At 36.0% G+C, this 25,695-nt stretch overlaps 1 protein-coding gene across 1 annotated transcript in view; it reads left to right on the plus strand.

Moving 5' to 3' along the window:
• The first annotated feature begins 221 nt into the window (after nucleotides 1-221).
• The window catches only part of LOC127135760 (uncharacterized), a 58,794-nt gene continuing 33,320 nt past the window's right edge, over nucleotides 222-25,695 (plus strand). The window contains exons 1-2 of the mRNA XM_051062401.1: nucleotides 222-742; nucleotides 986-1,138. Of these exons, the coding sequence (XP_050918358.1) occupies nucleotides 222-742; nucleotides 986-1,138 (674 nt within the window). The remainder of the gene's footprint in view (nucleotides 743-985; nucleotides 1,139-25,695) is intronic.

The raw sequence follows: 25,695 nt of genomic DNA on the forward strand, positions 1-25,695 counted from the left end.
GAAGGCAAAGAAAGCAAGACTGGGAGAATCCTCTGGGTTAAGACCTCCAGCACCATGGTTGGCTCTCCAAGTAAGTTTGTACCTCTATTGCTTCTTATCTTCCCCAAACCACTCCAATATACACCTCCTCTGAAACTCATCCCTCAACCACCAGAACCCCTAACCCACCCTCACTTAAATTCAACCTTGCTATCACCACACTACCCGTTTCTGAAGCAGAAATGCTGAATGAAACTACATCACCATCATCATCATCCTCACCACAATCCCCACCATACTATGTACTCTCCTCCGACAACGAACCATCTGACCCCCAATCTCCCACTCTGGCTCAGCTGCAAGCCCGTGCTCTGGCCTCTCAACAGCCATCACACTCTGAACCTGAACCAAAAGTCACTTCCCCACCTCCTGAACATCCAAATCCAACTACATCTGAACAACCTCAAACACCACCACCTGCACAACAACCAAATCCACCTCTTGAACAACCAATTAACTCTGAACCTCAACCAACCCACTCACCATCTGAACCAAATCCACAACCTAAACAAACAACACAGACACCCTCTGCCATTTCCACACCCACAACTTCCGTTGCCTCCATCACTCCAACACTAAATCTCAGTGCCCCAAACTCACCCTCTCCATCCTCCATAGCCTCTGACACTGAACCAGAAACAACCTTCCCTACCCTAGAAGAAGCAATACAAGTTTTTGTAAAGTCTTCAGTAGAGAAGCTCAAGTCTCTGACTATCAATTCTGGCATCAGTGATGATCCCTCTGAAGTAAGGATCCACTGGAATAGAATGATTAGTTGGATGACCTCTGAAGCCTTCAAACTGAAAGTCCTCTCTGAACAAGTCCGCAACGACTTCATCAGAGACACTGGTATTAGGCTCCAAGAGCGCTTGGCCAGAGAGGTTGAGGAACAAGCTAGGAAGGAAGCAGAAGAGAAATCACTCCAAGAAGAAGAACAATGAATCAGAGAAGTTGAAGAGAAGACTGCTGCTGAAGCTGCTGCTGCTGAGGCTGAGGCAAAAGCTAAAGCCGACGCTGAAGAAGCAACTCACATTGCTGCAGAAGAAGCTGCCAAGGTCAAAGCTGATGCTCTGACTCAGGGGGAGCACTCCAACTCTGGGTTCGTCCCTCTGGTCTTGAAGACTCTAGAGGAACTATAAAAGGAACAACAAGTGATTCGGGTTAGACTGGATCAATAGGATTCTGTCAACAACAACATTCAGAACATGTTGTCTCAGCTACTCCAATGGATGCCTCTGCCCCTAAACCCTTAGGCACCTAGGCTATTTGTTTCTTGTTTTTTTCTTCTTTGATGTCTTTATTTTCTTTCTGATCTAATGCTGCTTATCTGTACCTGCTCCCTTGTTCTCTTGATAACGTGAAATTATATCATATTTTAGGACTTAATTCAATTAAATTATATTATTATTTATTTCAATTTACTTCATTTTATTAGATATTACGCGGTATTTCCTTTCTATTTGTCTCAGGTGATCTATTTGAAGCAAAAGTAAAAAAAGGAAGAAAAGGAGGTGCAAAAAGGAATGAAAAGAAACAAATAGCAAAAGCCAAGCCCAGCCCAAAGAAGACACAGGCGTTGTGCCTGTGACGAGTGTCACAGAGGCTGTGACTAGCTTCACGCCTTGCACACTCCTGTAACGAACGTCACACATGGTGTGACGAACGTCACACCATTCCTACATTTTTGGCACCAGGAACGCGTTGAACCTATCTGCACGCTTGACTCTTTTTCAAAGTAATGGCTATATTTACGGAAGACGTTTTGAAAACCGTTACGGAAGGCACCAATATAAATAGCTACTTTCAAAACCTGCAGAGGACACGCTTTTTTTTCAGATTTCGGCAGTTTCCAATTTTCTTTTTCTCAGCAGCTTAGGCATACCTTTTACATACTACTTTTGCAACTTTTATTATTTTCTTTTGGCAATTCTATTTTCTTCTCTAGCACTTAATTAGTTTTTCACATAATAGTTTCTACACCGGAAACTATTGTGTACCTTTTCACCGGATCTAACCTTACGTTAGAATCTAGTTTTTTTTATTCCTTCGTTTTAATTTGTTGGTTAATTGAAGAATTCAAGAACAAATCCTACCGGCTTGTGGTGGAGTGTTCAAGACTACTGTTTAAATTATTCAGGTTCTTTAATTATTGTTTAATGCTTTGTTTTATTATTTATTTATATTATTTGCTTGAGATGAGTCTGTTTATGCATGATATTTATTTAAGTCTGTTTAGCATGTCTGGCTAATTTATCTAGGTATCGGTATGTAAAGTAAGCGGAATGAAGGAATCAAAATTAAGTTGGTTTATCTAAAGTTTAAAATTAAAATCACTCTTTTTACGGTCTCAATTTACAGGTTTAATAACAAGGTTTTTGTACGAAAGTAAAAGACATAAAGAAGTTAAAATCAATAGAGCGAGAGTTTGAGGTTTTAACTGGACAGTGTAAATTGGACATTAATTCTAGATCAGGGCGAGAGCAATTTTTAGAGTTAATTAAATTCTAATATTTTCCAAAAAGTATTTTTAAAGATCGAATGTGAGGACGAGAGTTAAGCATTCGAATTTAATTATATAACCTAAATCAACAGAGCGAGAGTTTGAGATAAGGGTGTTTAAACGGTTAGTGTTTTCTTAAAAAGAGTTTCTACGGACTTTATTGCTTTCAAAAAAATGGTTTTTGACTTAATTATAAGTGACAGCTACGTTAACATAAAATCATGGTTTATTCAACAGAGCGAGAGTTTGAGATAAAACTTTTAATCAATAAAGTCAACTGAAAAGATTTGTTTTAAAACCAAGGGACCGACAAAGAATTGATTCCTTAATTACGACGAACTGCATACCGATATCCGCTTTATTAATATTTAATCTAGATCTTAGTTTAGTTTTTAGCTTTTCCCCAAACAATCAAACATTATCCACCTTAGCTTTACGAAGTAACCTTAGATAACGGTATATCGATTCATAAGTCCCTGTGGGATCGATATCTTTTAAAACTACGCGATAGAACTGTGCACTTGCAGTTTGTACCCCAAATTCGACTCATAAAGTCGAGCGATCATCTCTGCTTTATCAATATCACTTTTTTGCTATGTCTTTTTTATTCTGACAAAAAGGGGGAGAACTAAAACAAGCTATGATGGAAACAAAACTAAAAACTCTCAAGACACTGCAAACATTAATAAAAATTATTATTAAACCAATGACTAAAGATATGCAGGAAAATAGCTAAAGTATTAAACCAAGGAAGGTCCGGTAAGAACTTCTGATTTGTCTAAGGATCTAACTCAGGGGGAGTCCCCTTCATTATCTGATCTGAGATTATTTTTGTATTGTTTCACCTCTCTCTATATTGTTTTGTCATCATCAAAAAGGAGGAGATTGTAAGAACAAAGTTGATTCTACAATGTATCTCTAAGATTTTGATGATAACAAAGGATGAAACAAAAATGACACCCTAACGAATTTTTTTCCTTAAGTGTGCAGGACTCTGATCAAACTATCAGAAAAATGAATCATCAGATACATAATCCAGTGCTTAGATGCCACTCAGAGGAAACGCGTCCAGAAGGTTTTGACTCTAATCAACGCAGGAACCAGCAAAGCCAAAAAGAAGTCAGAAACTCTGTTAAAGCGGAATGAATCCAGACTCTGAATCTGAAGAAGTCAAGATTATAGATAAACTCTGATTTGGTCAAATAGAAGCAACCTCTGAAGACGAACTCTGATTAACAAGACTCTTAATACGGATTCTCCATCTTAGAATGCGTAACCATGAAGAAATTTGTCTTTAGAAAGAAACTATTTCTAGAAGGAAATTATGACGCGCCCAAAACGGTTTTAGAAAGAAACAAGGAGAGTAATGACAATAATCACTCTTTAATGACCAAGATCCTGTCATCACCCAACGGTCCTCTCAAACTTCTATGTAAAGGATGAAATGCCTCACAAGAAAATACACCTGAGACACACAAGAATCCAAATCTCTCAATTATCCTCTTTTACTTTTTCACGAGTTGTTGCTCTTACGTGAAAACTATTGCTCTTATATTTATGTAATATTTTCTTGTTATTAGAAGCACTGTGCATTACAAATCTTATCTAAGATACTTCCTCAAGTGACTCTGTGTAGTCTGAATACTTGAGAGGGCTAAGGGATTATTCTCTTAGGCAGTTGTTTGTGTAATTTTTCAAGATTAGTCGATTAAGTCATTTTTGAAGGCGAAATCACCTTGGCCAGGTGGACTAGAGTAGCTTTGAATTTTAAGCAAACCAGTATAAAATTCTGTGTCAACTTGTTTTACTCTGTGTGTGTCTAAACGATCAAAAAGTTTTATTTTCCAAAATAATTCAAACCCTTTTTCTTGTTTTTCTCTACCTTCAATTAGAACTTCCATCTTCAACAATTCTCTGTGCATCTTTGAATGAGGACATAGGTTCCCCAACTCTCTTTTCCTCAGCAATAGATAGAGCTTGGAACGGAGTTCCAATCTCATCCTCAGCTTCTACGTAAGAGAAAGACGACAGGTGGCTTACAAACAAAGCCTTCTCCCCACCGGCAATAAACAACTTACCATTCTTGACAAATTTTAGTTTCTGATGCAATATATATGTAACTGCTCCCGCCTCATGTATCCATTACTTGGAAAGTAATTTGGAAATCACTTGAACCTATCTTCACATGAAGGTCCACTTCACCGATCACAGTCTTGCGAGAACCGTCAAAAGCTTTGACGATCACACCATTATATCTCATCGGAGCACCTTGGTACGACAATCTTGACAGAGTTGACTTCGGGAGTACATTTAATGAAGAACCGGTGTCAACCAATATATATGACAGAGCATCCTCTTTGCAGTTCATCGAAATGTGTAGTTCCAAGTTGTGATTTCTACCTTCCTCGGGAAGTTCTTCATCACAAAGCTCAAGTTTTTGCAGGAAGTTAGCCACCGTAACACCATGCTCCACGTAAGCTTGTTCTAATACTTTTTGCAATGCTTCTTTGTGCACTTCAGAGTTCATGAGCAGAGACAACACCGAAATATTGGAGGGAATTTGGAGCAACTGCTCCACCAAATTCACTTTTCTTAATCAAATGAAGCACCTCATCATCATCGTTAGGCTTCAAACCGCTGGATTCACCAGACTGACACTTTGGAGCACTAACTGGATCTACTGCAGGCACTTCCACCTTCTTACCAATTGAACAATCTTTCACATTCATTGGGAACACCGACCCAAAAACTCGACCGCTACAGGTCACCTTTGTAACATCAGCAATGCTCACAACAGAACTAGTCATAGGCAAAGGAACCTCTTGACCATTCTCTAGCATACAGGACGGGGCCCGCTAACCGTATAACCAACAAAGATACCGATCTATTGCTGACATTGTTACTGCTGCTCCTGTCGAACTGGATTATTACTCTCTTCGGAGTCTTGAATACCAGAACTATAACATTCACATCATTATCCATGTGACGGGACTGGGGAATCTTAATCATACCTTCATCCATCAACCTCTGGATGTCTCTCTTCACAACCACACAACCTCGAGGATTGACATTGCAGATTGCACAACCATCATGGTCATGCTCACAATCACTTACCAATCAGATATCCTTATGCATCCTTACCAAGGACCTTCTAATGAAACGGACATCATATATCTTGAATTCCTCGGGACAGTCTTCCACCATATTAACAGATGAATTACCATGAGCAGGTAGCGGGGTTGCTTTGACATTCGGTGCACGGTCCTCAAAGGACACCATTCCACTCTTTACCAGCTTTTGGACTTCATACTTCAGGGGGTAGAAATTCTCAATATCTTGACCGGGAGCTCCTTGGTGAAAGGCACAGTGAACTTCCGGGTTATACCACCATGGAAGTGGTTAAGGAATCTGTGGCGGATTCCTTGGTTGCAAAAGGTTCTTGAGAACCAATGACGGATACAGTTCAAGTAAAAGGAATCGGGTCTAAAGAGACCTTCTTCCTCTCAAAGTTTGGTTGTTATTGAAGATTATTGGTATTATTGTTGTTGTAGTTGTTTGTTCGTTGTTGTGGTTGTTGTTGACGTTGTTGTTGAATTGGTGTTGATTTATTGTTAGAAAATACTGGGATGACAGATGACACTTGATGATGGGTTGACGGGGTTGTTGGTTTCTTCTGACATGAGGCCTCCTCTGCCTTCCAACAGATACTGCATTGGTCTCGTTCTCTTTCTTTCTGGAAAACCCAATGCCGTATTTATTGTTGGGCGAAACCTCCTCTCTAGACAACCGTCCTTCTCGGACACCTTTTTCTAATCTCATCCCCATGTTTACCATTTCGGTAAAATCATTGAGGGCACTGGCAATCATACGCTTGTAGGAAAATGAGCTCAAGGTCTTGAGGAAAATCTTGGTCATCTCCTTTTCTTCCAAAGGAGGGGTAATCTGAGCGGCAAGCTCTCTCCATCGTTGAGTATATTCTTTAAACGTTTCTTCGTATTTCTGAGATAATGACCTCAACTGGTCCCTATCCAGCATCATATCCACATTATATTTTTATTGCTTCACAAATGCTTCACCCAAATCATTGAATCTGCGAACACTTGCGCTATCCAATCCCATGTACCACCTCAGAGCAGCACCAGTCAAACTGTCTTGGAAATAATGAATCAGTAACTAATCATTGTCAGTTTGTGTCCACATATTTCTAGCATACATGATGAGATGACTGAGTGGATAAGTATTCCCCTTATACTTTTCAAAGTCAGGGACTTTGAACTTCATCGGGATTTTCACATTAGGAACCAAGCAAAGTTCCACATCACTCTTACCAAACAAATATTTTCCCCTTAAGGTCTTCAAATCCTTTCGCAGCTCAAGGAATTGGTCTTTCATTTCATCCATCTTTTCATAAACATCAGGGCCTTTAGACGACTCAGAATGATAGATGGTGTCCTCAACATGGGGTAAAGTATGAACAATCGGTGGCGGCACAAACATGACCGGGCTAGATGCCGGTATGGAAGCAAAGGTAGGCGTGAAACCTTCGGGCACAAAGTTGGGCGGCATTCCCCATGGGAATGCGGATGGCATGGTAGGCGCAAAGTGGGAAGCAGTAGCAGGAATGGTAGAGGTGGCAACTTTAGAAATGACAGTCCCTTGAGGAGGAGGAGGAGTTGCAGGCGTTGGAAACGATTGACTCTGAGCAGCTACCACTGACTCCATCATGGTAGTCAGGCGGATCATCTCGTCCTTCAAGTCTCTGTTATCTTGCTCTATATGTTCCATGATTCTTGAGTGATTGGGGCGGGTATTATATCGATGAGTCAGCTTGGCCGAAGCACAGAAGAATAACCAATAAGACATCTGGCGAAAGAGAAACCTATTTGTGCAAATGATGCATGAAATGCAATGTTTTGATTGTTTTTATTTTCAAGGAACTTACTGTTTCATTTGCAAATATATAAATATTAACAATTTCACAATTTGATTGACCATGAAAATCTCTTCTATTTATATAATTCAGAAGGATTATGTCGCATCTCGAAAAATACGATTCCTCGCGATGGTCGCGGAAAAATTAGTGTTCGAACAGAGTCGCCACCGAACTTTATTTATCCCAATAAAGGGATAGGAAAATATCGATAAAACCTTTAGAAAGGAATAATGGTCTTCGCGACCATATTCGGGTTCGGGAGTTAATTACGCAAGGGGAAGGTATTAGCACCCCTCACGTCCGTTGTACTCAACGGGAACCTTTTAGTTCAATTTTGCGATTTGAATGTTTAACTTATGTTGTTTGTTTTCTTCGGGTTATAAATATATTGAAAATAGAAATGGATGAGAACCTCAGAAAGGGAAAATGAGAGGTTTTTTTATTAGTGTGCTCGCGAAGATACATCAATCTCCTGCCTACGTATCCTTATGGTGCAATAAGGAAGTCAGAGAATTCGTAGTTCGGGGAACTACGGTTGGTTGGTGTCTTTTATCTAGCAGCCATTTAGATCACGTTCTAAAGGCTAAACATTGGCTTGTCTACTCTCGGCGGAGGCTTAAGCACTAGTTTGTTGTGCGAATTAGAAAGGATTAAACAATGTTCTTTCTGAAAAGAGTTTTGGTCACACAGGGTGACAAGTTGAGTTAATATGTTTGATGTTTTATTTATTTGGTTTCGATCGCACGAGGGCGAGAACATATATACTTGATGTGTTGAGATATTTTGTTGGATGACGATTACTCGGATATTCGAGTAAGACAACTCGTATCCTAATAACCGAGAAAGGGAATAGAAGACTCTAAACCACTCTCTGTTTCATTTGAGTATTTACGAAAATAAGGTTGTATATGGTTGACGTATTTTAGCATGAACGACAAATACTCGAATGACTGAGTAAGACAACTCATATCTAAGCATTTGAGAAGAGGAATTGAAAGCTCAAAACCATCTTCCTTTTCGTATAGTTTTTTAAGGAAATGATTTGATTAAGTTGTATGTTTGGCGGAAAATGACAATTGTCCGACTGATCGAGTAAGAAAACTCGTATTCGTCCAATTGAGGAGTGAAGTTGAAAACTCAAAGTCGACTCCCTTTTCATTTAGCTTATTTTGATTTAATCGGGGTATTTCAATTGAGTTTGAGAGAAAATACTCGACGTTGGATCGAGGTTTTAGATTTGTGTTTTGAATGAAGTGAATTTATTTAGTGTATTGCTCTTCTACTCGATAAAAATCGAATATGTCTCATTGTAAGAAAGCCCAAGAGTAAGCTATGTGAGGTTGATGGCGATGCTTTAAAAGCGATCGACTTACAAGGGTGTTTTGAATTGATTTGGAAAAGGCACACTCGATATTGACCGAGGTTTGTATTTACATGTGCATATGAATTGAATTATGAAAATGGTCTCAAAATGAGATTGCTTATGAATTTTAGCTTATGCAACGTGAATGCGAAATAACCAACAAGGAATTAAAGAGTCTCATTGTAAGGTAGCCTAAGAGAAAGCCTTTTGTGTGCTAAAGTGACCTAAGCTAAACAAAGGATAATGATCTTACAAACATGTCCCCCTAAGGTGGTGCCATGATGTCATTCTTACAATATGCATGTAAGTTACGGATGAAAATCCAAGTGTTTACAAAATATCACAAAGAGTAAAGGAAGACTTCCAAGTAAAGGTCCTAATATGAAATCATCTAAGTACAAGTTGATTAAGAGTGAAGTGAATGTTTTTGCTCTTTATCATTTTTATCATGTTTTTGTTATTTTTAATGTATGATAACAATAAAATAAATAACAAGTAAATAACATGCATGATGAGTTTGTACAATGATGATGATAATGAGTACTTGAATGTAAATTACAAGGTAATGACATAAAACTAAATCACAAGATAAAGAATGGCAATATCACAATAATAATGGTTAGTGAATGTAAATGAACAATAAAATAAATTGCAAGGAAGTAAAGTGCAATAATATAAATGTTAGAAGTTAGTAGTTAATGGTTAGCAACAATAAAATAAATTGCAAGAAATTAAAGTGCAATAATATAAATGTTAGTAGTTAGTAGTTAGTAGAATAACAATAAGCAAATGGATTAGCAAATTAATATAGAGAATATGGTTTCATCTATGCATCAAATGACTCAAATATGGGTGAAATAGAGGCAATCTATCAATGCCTCAAAGTATCATGAATGATCTATTGATCAATCATTCATAAGTTTGAAGTATTGAAGATTTAATCAACTCTAAACAACCATGGTCATGATCTAATAGAACTCACCAACCAAATAAATGTAACAACAAGTCAATAATAAATATTAAATGATAACAAGAAAAAATGCAAAGGAAATGGTTTCATCTATGTATCAAATGACCTAAACATGGTTGAAATAGAGGCAACCTATCAATGTCTCAAAGTATCATGAAGGATCTATTGATCAATCATTAATAGGTTTGAAACATTGAAGGTTTTATCAACTCTAAACAACCATGGACATGATCTAATAGATCTCATCAACCAATAAATATAAATGATAACAAGAAACAAAGTTTGATTGAAAATGGTGGATAAAAAGTAGTAAGAGCAAAAAATCCCCAAAAGGGTGTAAACCAACAAAAACCACTTGTCTCAAAGTTGACTCAAATCTCTCTCAAAACACAACCCAAGGGTAAAAACACATTTTCATACACAAAACAAAACCAAAAAAATGTCAAGGAGTTTGAGTCCAAAATATTACCAAGATTGTGGTGTCAAAACTAGGTTGTTGTTGTGTTTAGGTTTGAGAATGAAGCAAAAAGCTTGGAAGAGGGTGGCTATGGTTGTTATGGTAGGAAAATGGAAGAGAAGGAAGATGTATGTTTATATGGTGGTGGTGAATGATTATGTAAGTGAAGGTCACAAGCTTGCTATTGTTTTTGTTGTGTGGATGTTGTGCATTTTTACATGGTGGTTGGGTGGTTCAAAGAACAAAAGAGGGTTTGGGTGAGTTAGGGTTTAGGTTGAAAAGAGGGAGCTTGAAGGTGATTTGGGTAGAGGTTTTGTGGCTTTCAAGCTTGAAAAATGAGTGAGGATAGTGCTCTATTTATAGGGGAAGCAAAGGGGTTGAAGTGGGTGAACCAAAGGGTCCTCTGTGTAAAAAACAGAGCTATTTTTGTTGTCTGCGCAGGTGTAATCGGTTACCATGATTAGGGTAATCAATTACACAGTCCCAAAATGGCCAAAAAATCAGTTTTTGGTCTGGGTAATCGGTTACCTAGATTTTTTTTTTGAAATAATGAATGTATGCATGTGCAGTAGGGTCATGGATCAGATGAAAATTTTATTGGGGTAGGGACAAAATTGGGGTATGACAGATTACACTGAGTACAATTTCAGAAACCAAAGTACAAAATACAAGAGAAAGGGAAACTAATCATCCTAAGGATACTTAACAACAATGTCAGAAGATCGGGCCGCAGATGCGTACTTCCTTCGGATGCGTCGAATCTCGAACTCAAAAGAAGTCTTCATCTGAGTCTTCTCGAGGACAAGCTGATCAACAATCTTCTTCCAAGCAACGGAAGGCTGGGGTATACTAGAGGAAGATGAAACCTCTGGCTCTCTCTGTCTTTTCATTACTCGGTCTTCAAGAAGCTCAATAAGTGCACATTTGTCCTTAGACTCAAGTTGCAACTCCTCATGCTTTTGGCTCAAAGCATGGAATTGCTCTTCCTACATATCCTTCTCTTGCTTCATCTTGGTGAGTGCATTTTCCAACTCTTCTACATCTTGGTTAGGGAGAGTTAATGGCTCAACCACAACCATAGACATAGGTCTTTCACAAGCATATGACATCTTCAACTTCAAAGCTCCCTTTTCACCCAAAGACTGTAAGCTTCCAAAGCTACACAATTGCACGGACCAAGCTCGGATCTTCCTTTCCTATGCACATTATGCCAAGCATGCACAATCTTCTGCTTAAAAAGTTGGGGATCTTTACCCTCTTGATAGAAAATACCTTCTAACAAAGTATAATTAGGTTTATCTCTCAAGGGGAACCCAAGTTGACGACGAGCCAAAGCAGGGTTGCAATTGATTCCTCCTTGTGTACCAATGAGAGGCACATTGGAGAATTCACCATAATAATCAATAATCTCCAAGCTACTCAATGAAGAATCATACCAAACTATATCATCATTAGTCAGAGACATAAGTCTCTGAGACCACCTTAGACATTGTTTGTTCTCCACAAAAGCAGGTGTCTGAGGCATGTGCGAAATAAACCACTTGTACAAAAGAGGGACACAACACACAATCATCCCACCACCTTTATAATTCCTTAGATGCAAAGAAAAGTACATATCACCCAACAAAGTAGGCACAAGATTCCCAATCAAGAAAATTCTAATGGCGTTAACATCAATAAAACCATCAATGTTAGGGAACAAGGCTAAACCATAGAGGAGCAACACAAAGATGGCTTCAAAAGCATCCACACTACCGGCTTGAGTAAAGGCAGTAGTTTCCTTGACGAGGAACTCAGAAGTCAATCCAAACAATCCTCTTTTCTTCGCCTAATGAGCCTCTATCTCATGCTTCTTCATATGAAGAGCTTCAACTATAATATGAGATCTGGGAATCTCTTCCAATCCACTAAAAGGCACTTTGTTAGAAATAGGTATTCCCAAGATATGGGCATATTCCTCTAACGTAGGCACGAGATGATAATCAGGAAAAGTGAAGCAACGGTAGAGGGGGTCATAAACCTGAACCAACACACTCAGAAGTCCTTCAACCACATGATGTTGTTTGAAGTCCAAGGGATCTAATACAAAAGATGATAGCTTCCTTAACTATTTCAAATCTGGACATCTGGAAATGTACTTAGTGTACCTTCGTCCATAATCCATGGTCTGAAAATATTTGCAAACAAGACCTCAGTTCCTTGAAATTATTTTTCGTGTGATGAATGTTATGATGCGCATGAATGCATGAATGCAACAACCACAAATAAGGGATCACACACAAGGCAAACAAACAAAGGTCAAGGGATGAATCAAGTCATTGTAAAGATCAATCATCCATTTTGGTGGATTATGGTTTACACCATATCAACACCCAAGTTCCATTGATATTGATAAGACTTGATTGGATCAACCAAGAATCAAGGGTTTGTTGTGAGTCACGAGCATGGGCTTTGGGTAAGAAACATCCCAAAGGAGTGTAATAAGGATAAAAACCTGTAGATCATGTTCTAAAAAGTTCCCAGAGTCTTAATTCCATCTATCTGATATTACAGGTTAGGATGACTAACTCATCAACCCATAATATTCTCAAGAGAAACTCGTCTGAGTGTAGTATCGCATGACAACTGTTATCAAGTCTACACTTGAGCAGTCTCCGCACTACATCCTAAATAGGCCAAGAGGGATTAAATGTTCTACGGTCCTCAACTTTTCGGACCCCAAATCAGAGAAAGTTATGCCTAACCACAAATAACTTGTGTGACATTCATAACTCCAAAAGGGTTTCCACTGAGTAGATGGGTTTCAAGCCAACTTGTTAAGGACTACTTTACACAAGTCGAACATGACTATACCATCCTCTTATCTTAATTGCACTCAAGTTAGGGTTAGAACTTATCTCACCACTCAGAGATCACCAAGCACAACAAGCAGATTATGTCATACAAACAAATATACATACATCAAATATACAAATATATACACATACAAAAGTAGGCTAAACCCATTGGAGATTACTCCCCAGCAGAGTCGCCACTTGATTTCTGTAGCGGTAAATTCATGACCTTTAAGTTATGAATAAACTTAACGTCAATAAAATCAGAGTCGCCACCGTGCTTTTATTGTTTCCAAGAGAAAAGAGAAAAGCACGAACAAACCCCAAAGATAAGAAGTTTTCAAATAAAAACTAATAAAATGACAGAGATTACAGGTAAGGGGGTTGGTTACACAAAAGGAAGGTGTTAGCACCCAAAGTGTCCTAGGTACTCCTAGGGAGCCCTTTTTTGTGTGCATATGTGTTTTTGTATAAATGATGTTTGCAATAAATAGAGTTGGGGGATGAGAAAAGAATTCATTAATTATATTTTTGTGTTTGACAAGACCTTCGGACTTGTGCCTACGTACCAACATAAAATGAGGGATCAAAACCTTGTAGTTCGTGGTATCAATTTCAAAGTGAATGAGTTTCTTTTTAATAAAATTTTAAGTTTAACAAAGGCACAAAAGGCCTAAAAAGGTTTAAATGAGTGTTAGTTCTTTTTGTCTTTTGAAAATTTTAAGTCAATATGATTAGATTTATTTATAAGTTTGATTAAGAAAATAAATTTGAAAATGCAATGGCATAGGGGCCAAAGTTTCTAATTTGCAATAGGTCTAAGTTTAGAAAAACACAAGCAAAGAAGATTTTAAAAAAGGGGGAGAGATTTGAAATTAAATAAGCGGGGAGGAGATGAAGAGATTAATCTTAAAGCATAAATTTAAAAGTTAAGAGTTGAAAAGATCTGACCAATGGGCTGCAATCCAATAGACAAGAATGTCATATAGAAATCCAAATTTCCCTTGGACTTTAGAATCAAGCAATATCAATACACAAATAGCAAGATGAAGAGCAAGGCATCAAATAAAGATAGTCAGATCCAAGCTTAGCAACTCCATGATCTTCCATGTATCAGATGACTTCAAAGATAAGCATTAAACGCAAGTTCAAAATAACAACTTCATCAAGATCATGTTGCAGATGAACTCAAAAGGATCTTCAATATTTGCATCAGATGAAAGTTCACTTCACAAGCACTTGGTTTCATGAAAGTTGGCATTGGCCAAGTCCTTTTGCATAGGAAATGTTGCCTAATTCTAAGTCCAATGTCTCAGATCAAATCCAACAGTCCACACAAAATTTCTTTTAGGGTTTTTGTTCTTATTATGTACATTAAGGTCAAAAGACCACAAACACAAACAAGTATATACAAGCACAATACATTCACAAAGTATGGCTCAAGTGAGAAAAGTAAAAATGACATTAAAGTAAAAAAAAATGAATGGTATGAATAATGACAAATGAAATAAGACTTAAAAAATTAAAGTGCATAAAAGTAAATGGCTTAAAATTAAATGTTAGTTGTTAGTTGATTAGAAGTTAGTATTGATTTTGCTTTTGTTTTGTTTAAGTCATTCTTTGGAGAACACTCATCCCACTATTCACAAGCATGAATCCTTGAACCAAGGCATCTTCCAAAGGAAGGAAAAAAGGCCAAGTTTCCATACAATACCATGAAAGAAGGGAGACTTACAATTTCACTTACTAGAATGATATGCCTTTTGTGTCACAAATTTAGCGCTATGTTAAGCAATCATAATTGGACTTATGTAGAAGTCACAACTATTTGAGGTCGGATAATAGATATTTTGGTGTTAATGCATGTTAGAGACATAGTATAATGAACTATGCTCCTAAAACATACCACACACAAAAAGAATATGCAAAAGAGGTGGACCTAATCTCATCCACACTTATGTTGATTTTGCAATCAATTAGCCTTAGGATATAGAGATACCATAGATCCATGACATGAATGAATAGAGAAGGGGATTGAGATGAAGAGGGAGGGGGAATAGAATCAACACAAATTGGTCGAAGGGGGATTTTTATCAAATTAAAATCATTCATTCATTTTGGGAAATGAAATATATATTTCATCAATCTCATAAATCCAATGATTTTAACTCAACAAAGTCAAATCAACATTGACCAAGGCCCAACAATACAAGTCCATTTCAACAAGTCAATATTAGAAGCTCAACACAATTTATTTTGCATTTAAATAATTAAAATCAATTAAAATATACATTAAATTAAATTATGGTTTATCAAAATCCTAAAACCTCATCAAAACACCAAAGAAGTGGCCATGAGATTTATCATAGGTCAAACAAGGTCAAAGGACCTTGGAGAAAAATTTTCATAATTTTTGGAATCTTAAAAGTATTTTTAAACAATTAAAAATATTCACAAAATCAATTAAATCATGAAAAATATTAATAATAATCCAAAAAATAATTTTAATTCAGAAAATAAAAGCGGAATTTATTTAAATTTTTTTGGTGAAACTCTCATATTTTTTGGATCAATGTTAAAATTAATATGAATTAATGAAAATAAACCAAATAAAATGAAAATCAGAAAATAAGAAAAAACGTGGACCACTTGATCTCCCTCATTAACTGAGGTGGCAGATGAAGTGGCTGCTAGCGCGCGTTCCACAATAGTTACGAGTCAAAGCGTTGTACCAATGGTATGCAAAACCAACGCACGAGATTATAACATTTCAAATGGATCATGTGGTTCTGATGAGCGCTAACGCATCACCGGAGCCAATGCTCCGACCTCCTTCTCCGGTGAGCTTCACCGGACTGGTTCACTCACAACCATCACCAAAATTAAAAATAAGGACATGAATTTAAAGTAAAAATCAAGAGCTCGAATCTGGCCTCAATTTATCCTAACTCCAAGTATATTGAAAGATACAAGGAGTTGAACTTTAAGGTGCACGATCTGAGTTACTTCGATTTTACCTCAAAGCAACTCAATCTTGTTGCTTACATTGGTAGGACTTCAAACAACCAAAGATCCAAGAGAATTATGGAGAATTGAGTGAGAATCGAAGAGATGAAAAATTCTGGGATATACCTTCAATGCAGGTCTGTGCTCGATTGATTTTGCTCTTGCTTGCTCTTGATCTTGCTCAGGACACTTGATAGAGTAGAATTGAATGGACAAAAGGCTCAGGATCCTTGGAGATTTGAATGTCAAAACAGTGAGATTCAAACTCAATTTCCAATGGAAATTATCAAGATTATCCTTTGAAATGAGAGGGTTTGGAGGTTTGGAATCAAAGTTGGTGCGCATGGTCCTTGTTTTTGAGCATAGAGGGCTCTATTTATAGCCAAATGGATTGATATTTGCACACTTGAAATGAAATCCAAAAATAGCAATGTACATTGCATGGGTGCATGGGCGTGTAACATGCCCATGTAATCACTTCTTCTGACCCATAATTGAGTACAAGCATTGCTGAGATCATGTTGGAATGTTATGCATTGGTGTATGGAATGTTCAAGTTCAATTTGTGTCGAATGATCACTCATGTTCAAGCCATGTGCAACCCATTCAAATCTTGTCCAAAATGGATGAAATTGGACTTTTTGTAAAGGTTAGATCAAGAGGAACAACTTTCATGTTGAACATTTTTTCATTTGAAGCTTGTATCATGATGAATTTTGAGGTGGAAGTTGGAAAAATCAAACATGTCAAAAACATTTCTAAGTGTCAAGCCACATGTTCACTTATTCCACCTTGACCAACTTTTTATGTGAGTTTCAAATAAGAAAAGTTCCTTCATAAAAGTTGTAGATCTATCAAAGTAATTCAAAATGGTCACAAATTTGACCTCATTTGGATTTAATATGAAGTAGTTAAGAATTTTTGAAATTGAGGAAAATCACTTGTTCAATGGAATTGGTCCAAAATGACCTATAATGTATCCTCATATCACATGCACATAAAAGTTGAATTTGTTCTTCCTCCAAACATAAAAGTTGAAGTAGACATCTTTAATTTTGTTGTTCAACTTGTAAGTATTTCATCTCATAAAAATTGAGCAAGTTATGGCCTTGGGAAGTTGACCTCCAAACTAGGGTTTAAACAAAATGACTTATAATCTTTCACCATAAAAAATAACTTTCCAAGCAAAAATATATCTAGACCTCAACATGAAAGTTGTTTGGAATGTCATTTATAGTAACTTTTCTCTTGGAATCATTTTCATATGACAAAAATTGTAGGATATTGGGTCTAGGGAACCCCAGTTTTGATCAGATGAATTCCTCTGGTCAACCACCATGAACCAACTTGCTAGCTTGAAATTCTCTTGACTTTTAGGACTCATGGGAGATAATATATGCATAATATGATGAAATTTAAAGTATCCCTTGAAATATTTTATCAATTGTTGAAGAAGTCACACAAGATACCTAGATGAACTAGGGTTTCCAAGGCAAACCAATTCCAAACTCTTGATGATTTTTTGACCAAAATAACATGTGAAGCTAATGGGAATCCATATATGATGTCTAGAGCCATAGTAGATCTAATCTTGGTTGAGATCCTTGAAATGAGGGTCTTAAACCCTATATGTGAGTTTGATGAATCAAACGTGAGCATGTGCACTACCTACAAAAGAGTTAGACAATACAATGACATATTTTTGGTATTTTGGTTAGTAAAATGATAAAATACAAAGTATGATACAATCAAATGGTGCTTGGTGATCTCTCCCAATGCAAACCTAATGAATGAAGGGTAAGGAGGATGCCAAGGTGTGATCCCAATGCTAATGCATATGATGAGAATAGCATGCGGGATCTTAGGGTCAAAATTGGGGTCTTACAGCGACGAAGGTATATGTTTTATTAGGGAACTTATCATTTTTCTCAGGTTTAGAAGGGTTCTTGCCATTTGTAGGTGTAAGAAGTTTACACACATATGGGGGATCTGGCTTTGACTCGACCACGTCGACCTCACTCACTTCGACATGACCGTATTTGACATCAAAGATCAAGTTATTGTCTTCCAAATCAACGTAGGCCACTCGTTCCTTCTTACCTTTATTCACTCTGGCTTTCTCAGCCTTTAATCGTTCGACCTGTCGAACTCTGTCCGCTTATTGGGACATATCCCTTAGATATTGCATATCTAATTTCTTCTTAATAGAATAATCTAATCCCCTAATGGCCATTTTGACTAGTTCATGTTCAGGAGCTTGAGTAAAGTACCTTGTTTTTAATAATTGAGATCTATTAAGGTAGTCATCAATTGTTTCAGCGAACTTTTGCTTCACACTCGACAATTATTTCAGATTGGTCTTAGATTTCCCGATATAGAATTGTTTATGGAACAATCTTTCCAAACGAGTCCAATCACTTATCGAATGTGCATGGAGGGGTGTAAACCATGTAAAGACATTCTTTGTAAGGGAACTAGGGAAGTATCTCATCATTAAGTTCTCATTATTTGCTATGTCTCTCGCCTCAGTTAAATATCGAGCAATATGTTCGACTGTGGACTCATTAGTATCACCAACAAATTTGGTGAACTTAGGGACTTTTCAACCCCTTGGGAGTTTCGTTTGTAAAACATAATTCGACAAAGAAGATGTATAATTTGGCCTCTACAGGCCCATGTTCACACCGTTTTGCTCCATTATTCTTTAGAACATGGCTGCAAGATTGTTTTCTCCTAACAAATTCTCTTGGCGAACTTGGCAAACCACTTGGTCAGCGTCTTGGTCTCGATTAACTACCAAAACTGGTGGTCGTTCGACCTCTCTAGGCTTCCCTTGCTCGACTACCTGGGGAACAAATTGTTGCCCCTGATTCACTGTGTTTTTCTCAAGGACTATTCTTTCATTTCAAATTGGCCTGGTCAATTGAGGTTGTACAACAGATTGAACCTGCGTTGGTGAAATGCCAAAGAAGTCAGTGATTCGATTCATTTGAGTCGCCAAATATTGGTAACTCTAATTCGTATTTTGAATTAATGGGTTAAATATGGTACCCATTTGTTGAGTAAGCGTATTAATCATATCATGGTTACTTTCATCCATCTGCTGCCGCATTGCCATCACAAAATTTGTAGTAAGTGTTGTCATTGCTTGGGAACCAAATCCCATCCCTACTTGGGGTTGTATGGTTTGACCAATGTTACCTCTGGCCGAGCCAAATGCCAATATTGGAGAATATGTATTCATAGCAATGTCAGTAAATGTCGAAGGGTTAACATGTAGGTTTGCCATCATTGATGTTGGCATACCATAAGGTTGTTCACGCCCTGACATATGCATTGTGAAACTGGTGGCGAAAGGTCTAAAATTTATTGCCATAATTGGTCCAGAAGTCGATGGGTAACTCTTTGTTATCGAAGAGGAAAACCCATATCTTCCTGTGGATTTGATGGAATAATTGTACTTGACGGTATGGCCTTCGTGCTAACAATAGAGGCGTTTGGTTTATTTGAACTTGCAATGACCGTGCTTCCCCCATTGTTATTGTCGGGTTGCTCTCGATTATTGTTATTTATGGGATTGACCATTCTCCTAATGTATCTCTTCACTGGGTTTCTACTTTCTCTTTTGGCTATCCTACCACTCCTCAATCTCATGCACACTCACAGTATGAGAGGTTTTCTAAAAATGAAGAACTTTAAAAATAAAATAAAAATTCAAAAACAAAAAGTACAAATTCACACAAAAGGGTCCCACCGGGTGTGCCAATTTGTTTACCATGAAATTTAGTAAACAAAAACAAGTTTCAATTTACGTAAGTGATTAAACTCGAAAAGATCCCATGACATATTGTGTGAATTATAAACTTTAAATTATTTTGACATAAATGTCGAAAATGTGCAGTTTAAAATAATAATGAAATTTAAACTAAAATCGAAATGCAAAAGAAATTGAAGTAAAGTGACTAAAAATAAGTTAATTGTAGAAAATGCTTGAACATAATGACTTTAATTTGTAAAAAATGGAACGCATACGTACATTCTGAAACTCTTTTCTCAATCACACAAATACTTTGAGTTATGTAGAATTCGCATACAATTGCGGACCCCTAAAACTCAACATGAATGCTACTTATATATTAAGCCTAAGTTAACCATCTACAACGGTCAACTAAACATAAGATGCCACGTCTTCACTTCCATGCAACCTTCGTCTTCGATAAGCTTCCACGTGTCTTTCAGTAATTGTTTGATCTTATCCATTTACACCTCATTCGACTGCGTAAAGAATGTCTTGAAAACTTTTAAATTCACTAAGTCCCGAAACCCCACTGGCCTTTGCCTAACTATAATTTCAATCACAATATACACTCATTGTCGACAAATTGAATTTGTCGAAATCTTTATGACCATCACTAGCCATTTTGACTTCAACAAAATCATTACTACATGATCCTCACTACATTTTTGTAATTTACTACTGGTGTCGAAAATATGAGATAACACAGTCAGGCTCAATATAACTTTGCATGTGGGACTAAGAGTTTCCATCAAGCAGGCTATCAAACTCCTCGCGTGACGGACTTAGAGTTTCCTTGCACATGAAGTGCGAATGAAGTCTATCCTAAGAGAATCAGTTTAAAGTCTTATCTAAGGGTTTGATAGAAGTTCCGCCTGAGAGGTTCAATGCCTCGCCTGTGGGACTTATGTGCCAGACTAAACTTAACTTCACCTAAGAACCTAAAACCTAATCGGTTTGGTTCATCGCACATGTTGTCAAGAATTTTAGAAACTTACGACATCAAGATATTCCAATGCTCTATGATCTAAAACACTCCGCCCTTCATCAAAAACCCTTGTTCTTAAGGGATTGTGAAATGTTAAATTTGTAAAGGCCCTGATAAGGGCAGGAGATTTGCAGCACGTAGGAAAGGCGACAACCATATGTCGCCCTACATGAGATATCGCCTCGCCCCAAGTACCCTTGTTTACTGTGAGATTTAGTAAACACAAATAAGTTTTATTTTACTTAAGTGATTAAACTCGAAATATCCCAAGACATATTTGTGTGAATCATAAATTTTAAACAAGTTTTACATCAAAATTGAAATGTAAAATTTGATAATAATGGCTGAAATTAAATTGTGAAATCGAAAATGCAAGGGAACTTAAAAAGTGACTGAAACTAAATTCAATGCAGTATATGACTTAAAAATAAAGACTTTAATTTGTAAAGTGGAACGCATACGTACATTCTTGACTTTTTTCTCACAAACAACACAGATACTTTGAGTTTTTGCAGAATGTGTACAATTGCGGACATCTAAAACTCAGTAAATACTACTTATATACTAATCCTAAGTTAAATTTCTATAATGGTCGACTAAGCAAAATATGTCATGTTTTCGTCTCCATGCAACATTCGTATTCGACGGACTTCCACGTGTCCTCAAGTAACTGTTTGATCTTATCCATTTACACCTCATTCGTATGCGTAAAGTAAACATCATGGGAACTCTTAATTTCACTAAGTCCCAAAACCAATAAACTGTTTGGTCTTTGTCTAATTACAATTTCGACCAAAGTTAGTATTTTTTTCGACAAATCAAATTTGTCGAGATCTTCATGATCATAACTGACCATTTTGACTTTTCAACAAAAATCATTATTACATGATCCTTATCATATTTTTGTAATTAATGCTAGTGTCAAAAATCTGAGATAACAAACCCCAATCGTCCTGTTATAGGAAACGTGAGAAAAGACGTTTCTCAGTCAGGGAGAAGTCAGAATCACTAACTAGCCCACGTCTTTCCTAGGAAGTAGGGATTCAACGGTCCACCGGTGACTGAGTGGGCGGTGATCCTTCCCGAAAAAACCTTATGCCTTAAGGCCTCTACAAATATTTCTCCCCAACAAAAGAAAAAAAAAGATATAACTTACACACAATACCTAAAGTAACACAATTGCATACAAAGTCTCTCATCTCATATGAGCTGGCCTCTCAGATACTCGTAAATATTGTAACAACATCATACAAAACTTCTCGCCGTCGTGGACTTGAGAAGTCTCTACCACCCTAAACTGTCATAAACCTATTAAGATCTCTGAGTATCCCTTATTTTTATAGGGATATCACACACTTGTAATTGTTTTGGGGAATATATATATAAGAGAAAAAACATTCTAAAGTTATTTTTGAAAAAAAATAGGTTAAAGAATAATGGTTTGTTGGATGATTGAAGAAAAGAAAAATAGAAGAATGAAAGCGAAACCGCAGTAAAAACAGGCAGCGGCAACAAACAAATGGTTGGAAGCATGAATGAAAAAGAATGAATGGTGTGGCATTGTTGTTGGCAATAGAAGACGACAAAGAGTATTTGATCATGTGTGATTGATTGTTGATATATAATAATAGTAATAGAATAGAATGGATAGAATAATAATGTTAGTATATTATTGTGGGAGTGGAACATGACATTTGCGGTTGTGGAGCCTGCTTGTGGGGTACACTGCTGTTGGAAACTAATTACAGTCACGGAACACCTCCTGGCAATATGTCACTTGCCTGTCACTATACAACAAAATGCAGTACCATATGGCCCACTCCTCTCTATCATATTCAATTCATAGATACTTATTTCTCTATTATTATTTTGAATAAATAAACTCAATTAAAGAATTATTAAAAGAGATTAACTACTATATATTATCAACGAAAAAAATTTACACTGTCGATTCATCACCATCACCCATTTGCATTACTTTATAAATTTTTAAAATAAAAGTCAAACTTATTTCAATATCCAACGGATAGGATTAACTGACGGTGTAAAGTCTTTTTACACTGTCGGGGTATATCAATTAAATCCTTATTAAAATGAATTTAATTGATATACACTGATAATGTAAAGATTTTTTACACTGTCAGTCAATCTCAACCATTGATTTATTTAAAATATTTGACTTTTATTTTAACCATTTAAAAAGCCATCCAAACGGATGATTGTGATGCATTGACAATGTAAAACTTTTTACACTGACACTGCATACCAATTAATCTCTATTAAAATACAATAATATTACATTATTAATTGCAAACATTGTGGATTTGTCTGAATATCTTAAGGAATCTTCTGCAGGTAGTGATGATGTTCTTTGATCCTCAAATTCTCAAACACATGAGGTGAATCATCAACGTGAGTTATGATCAAGCGTCTGGGTAGATAGGGGATGTAGAATTGGAGGTCGGTTGGATCATCCGGTCAACAACATTAGTATTTTTGGTATTAGTATGTAGACACATATTAATATTAATACCAATTGATCCGATTTCGACTTTCATATAAAATATCCATTATTTTTCAAACAAAAAAAATACACAACACACATAGTTGTCGGATCAATTGACGCCACATTTTAAACCTAACATATAAGTGTAAAATTGACAGTACTAGGTGCAGAAATATACAATTGACGTCATCTTTTAAACCTAACATATAAATGCAAATTGGATTGACACTACTAAGTGTAGAAATATACAATTGACGTCTCTTCTTTAAATTAAAGGACTGTCATCAATTAATCTGACACCAATATTTTTACGTTTTATTTTTTGAAAATGGAATAATTTAAAAATTTATCTAAAATATAAATTATTATTTTTGAATAAATTAAATTATTTAGATAAAAAAATTCTACCGTCTAATTCACCCGTCCCATTGTCTCTAAATAATAAATATACAAATGCTCAATATATTACTATTACTTTTTGAAATGTGGGCTTTAATATTAAAAAATCCTAAATTATAGGGTTTATTTTTTAGATACAGAGGCAACCGTAAATTTCATTAAAAAAAAAATTAATTGAATGTAATTGTTTAGTTTATCCAGTATCCAACACAAAAATTAATTGTTTAGTTTAAAATATAAAATTTCATATAAGAAAAGATGTGGCCAATTTAAAGAAAATGGAAAAAGTAAAAGAAATTTTAAACCACTAAAATACAAAACTAAGCTATTAAATTAAATCCTTAAATTATAGAACATAAATAAATATATTTTAAATTATAAAAAGTAGGTACATGTATTTTGAAAGGAAATTAAATTAAGACTTATGATAACATTTTGTTGACCAAATTATTGAACATATATGTTTATGACTTCATTGTAATTTTATATCCCATGTATCACAATTTGTCACTAGCTTGTCACGAAATAAGAAAATACAGTACCATGGGTGGGTCCCTTCTCAGTATCGTATTCACAGATACTTATTTTTTATTTATTTATATTTTTTTATAAGCAAAATTATATTCAATAAATACAAAGAGTACTATCCATTACAAAACAATTAATTGTTTAATCTTTGGATGTTATTTTTTGGAATATTAATATTAGAAATTTTATTTTTAATTATGTGTTTGGTAAGTAATTAAAGTTTTTTGGAATATATATAAAATATATTAATTTGATTTTTAAAAAAATTATAAAAGAGTTAAATTAATTTAAAATGGAGATAATGAGTGGTTATCTCTTATTTTCATGAGAATATCCTTTTGTTTTTGTTTGAAAATAAAAAAAAGTTAAATTCATAAATAATCATATTTTTAGAAATAAAAGATATCCATATAATATAATAAAATTTAAAACATATATTCAATATCTGAAAATAAAATTTAAATCTATAAAACAAAAAACTCTTCGGACTTAGGAGAAAAGAAAGAGAGTTAAAACTTCATTCCAAAAATTTCCTATATTATTATTCTAAATAAGTCAAGTTAATTAAATATTTTCTCCTTAAATATACTCAATCTTATTTTTTTAAATTAAAACTCAATAATATTACATAATTAACTATTAAGAGAAGAGAGTGTTACAAACTTTTTTTTTGAATTTTTTATCAAAATATTCCAATTTTTAAAAAAAATCCTAAAATAACTCTGATTTCAAAAAAAAATCCCAATCTACTTCACTTTTTAGAAGAGACGCCAGTCCAATTGGCGTCTCCTCTTAAACTTAGAGAGGAGTCACCAATTCGACTGGCTAGGGCACATGGTGTTGCCAATCCAATTGACGCCCATGGGTAAAGATTAAAGGGAGGCGCCAATTGGATTGACACCTCTGTGTGTTTTGTAATTTTTTTCAAAAATAGTCTACATGATACATAAAGTCGAAATCATACCAATTCATATTAATATTAATTACCGTTTACACAAAAAAGACTAATGTTGATGACCGGGATCACCTAAGCACCTCCGGTCCCACATTCCCTAGCTACCCGAACCCGTGACCATAACCTACGTTGATGATTCATCCCAGGTGTTTGAGCATCTGAGGACCCAGGAACATCGCTACCAATTGCATGAGATGTCCTATTGAGATAGTCAGACAAATCGGCGTAGTCTTGTGTATGCATCGAAGGTGTACCGCCATAGCTGAGTTCATGACCCATGCCATAGTAGTTGGGTTGTGGTTGAGTTGTTGGAGGGCGACCGGGACGATTGAAGGGAGACATTGTTGTGGATGATGCGTCGAGGAAAGGTTGAAAAGATTGTTGTGGTGTTTGGTAGACATAGGGTTGTTGAAGGTTTCAA

This window comes from Lathyrus oleraceus, chromosome 4 (assembly GCF_024323335.1).
Source record: "Lathyrus oleraceus cultivar Zhongwan6 chromosome 4, CAAS_Psat_ZW6_1.0, whole genome shotgun sequence".
Lineage (NCBI taxonomy): Eukaryota > Viridiplantae > Streptophyta > Magnoliopsida > Fabales > Fabaceae > Lathyrus > Lathyrus oleraceus.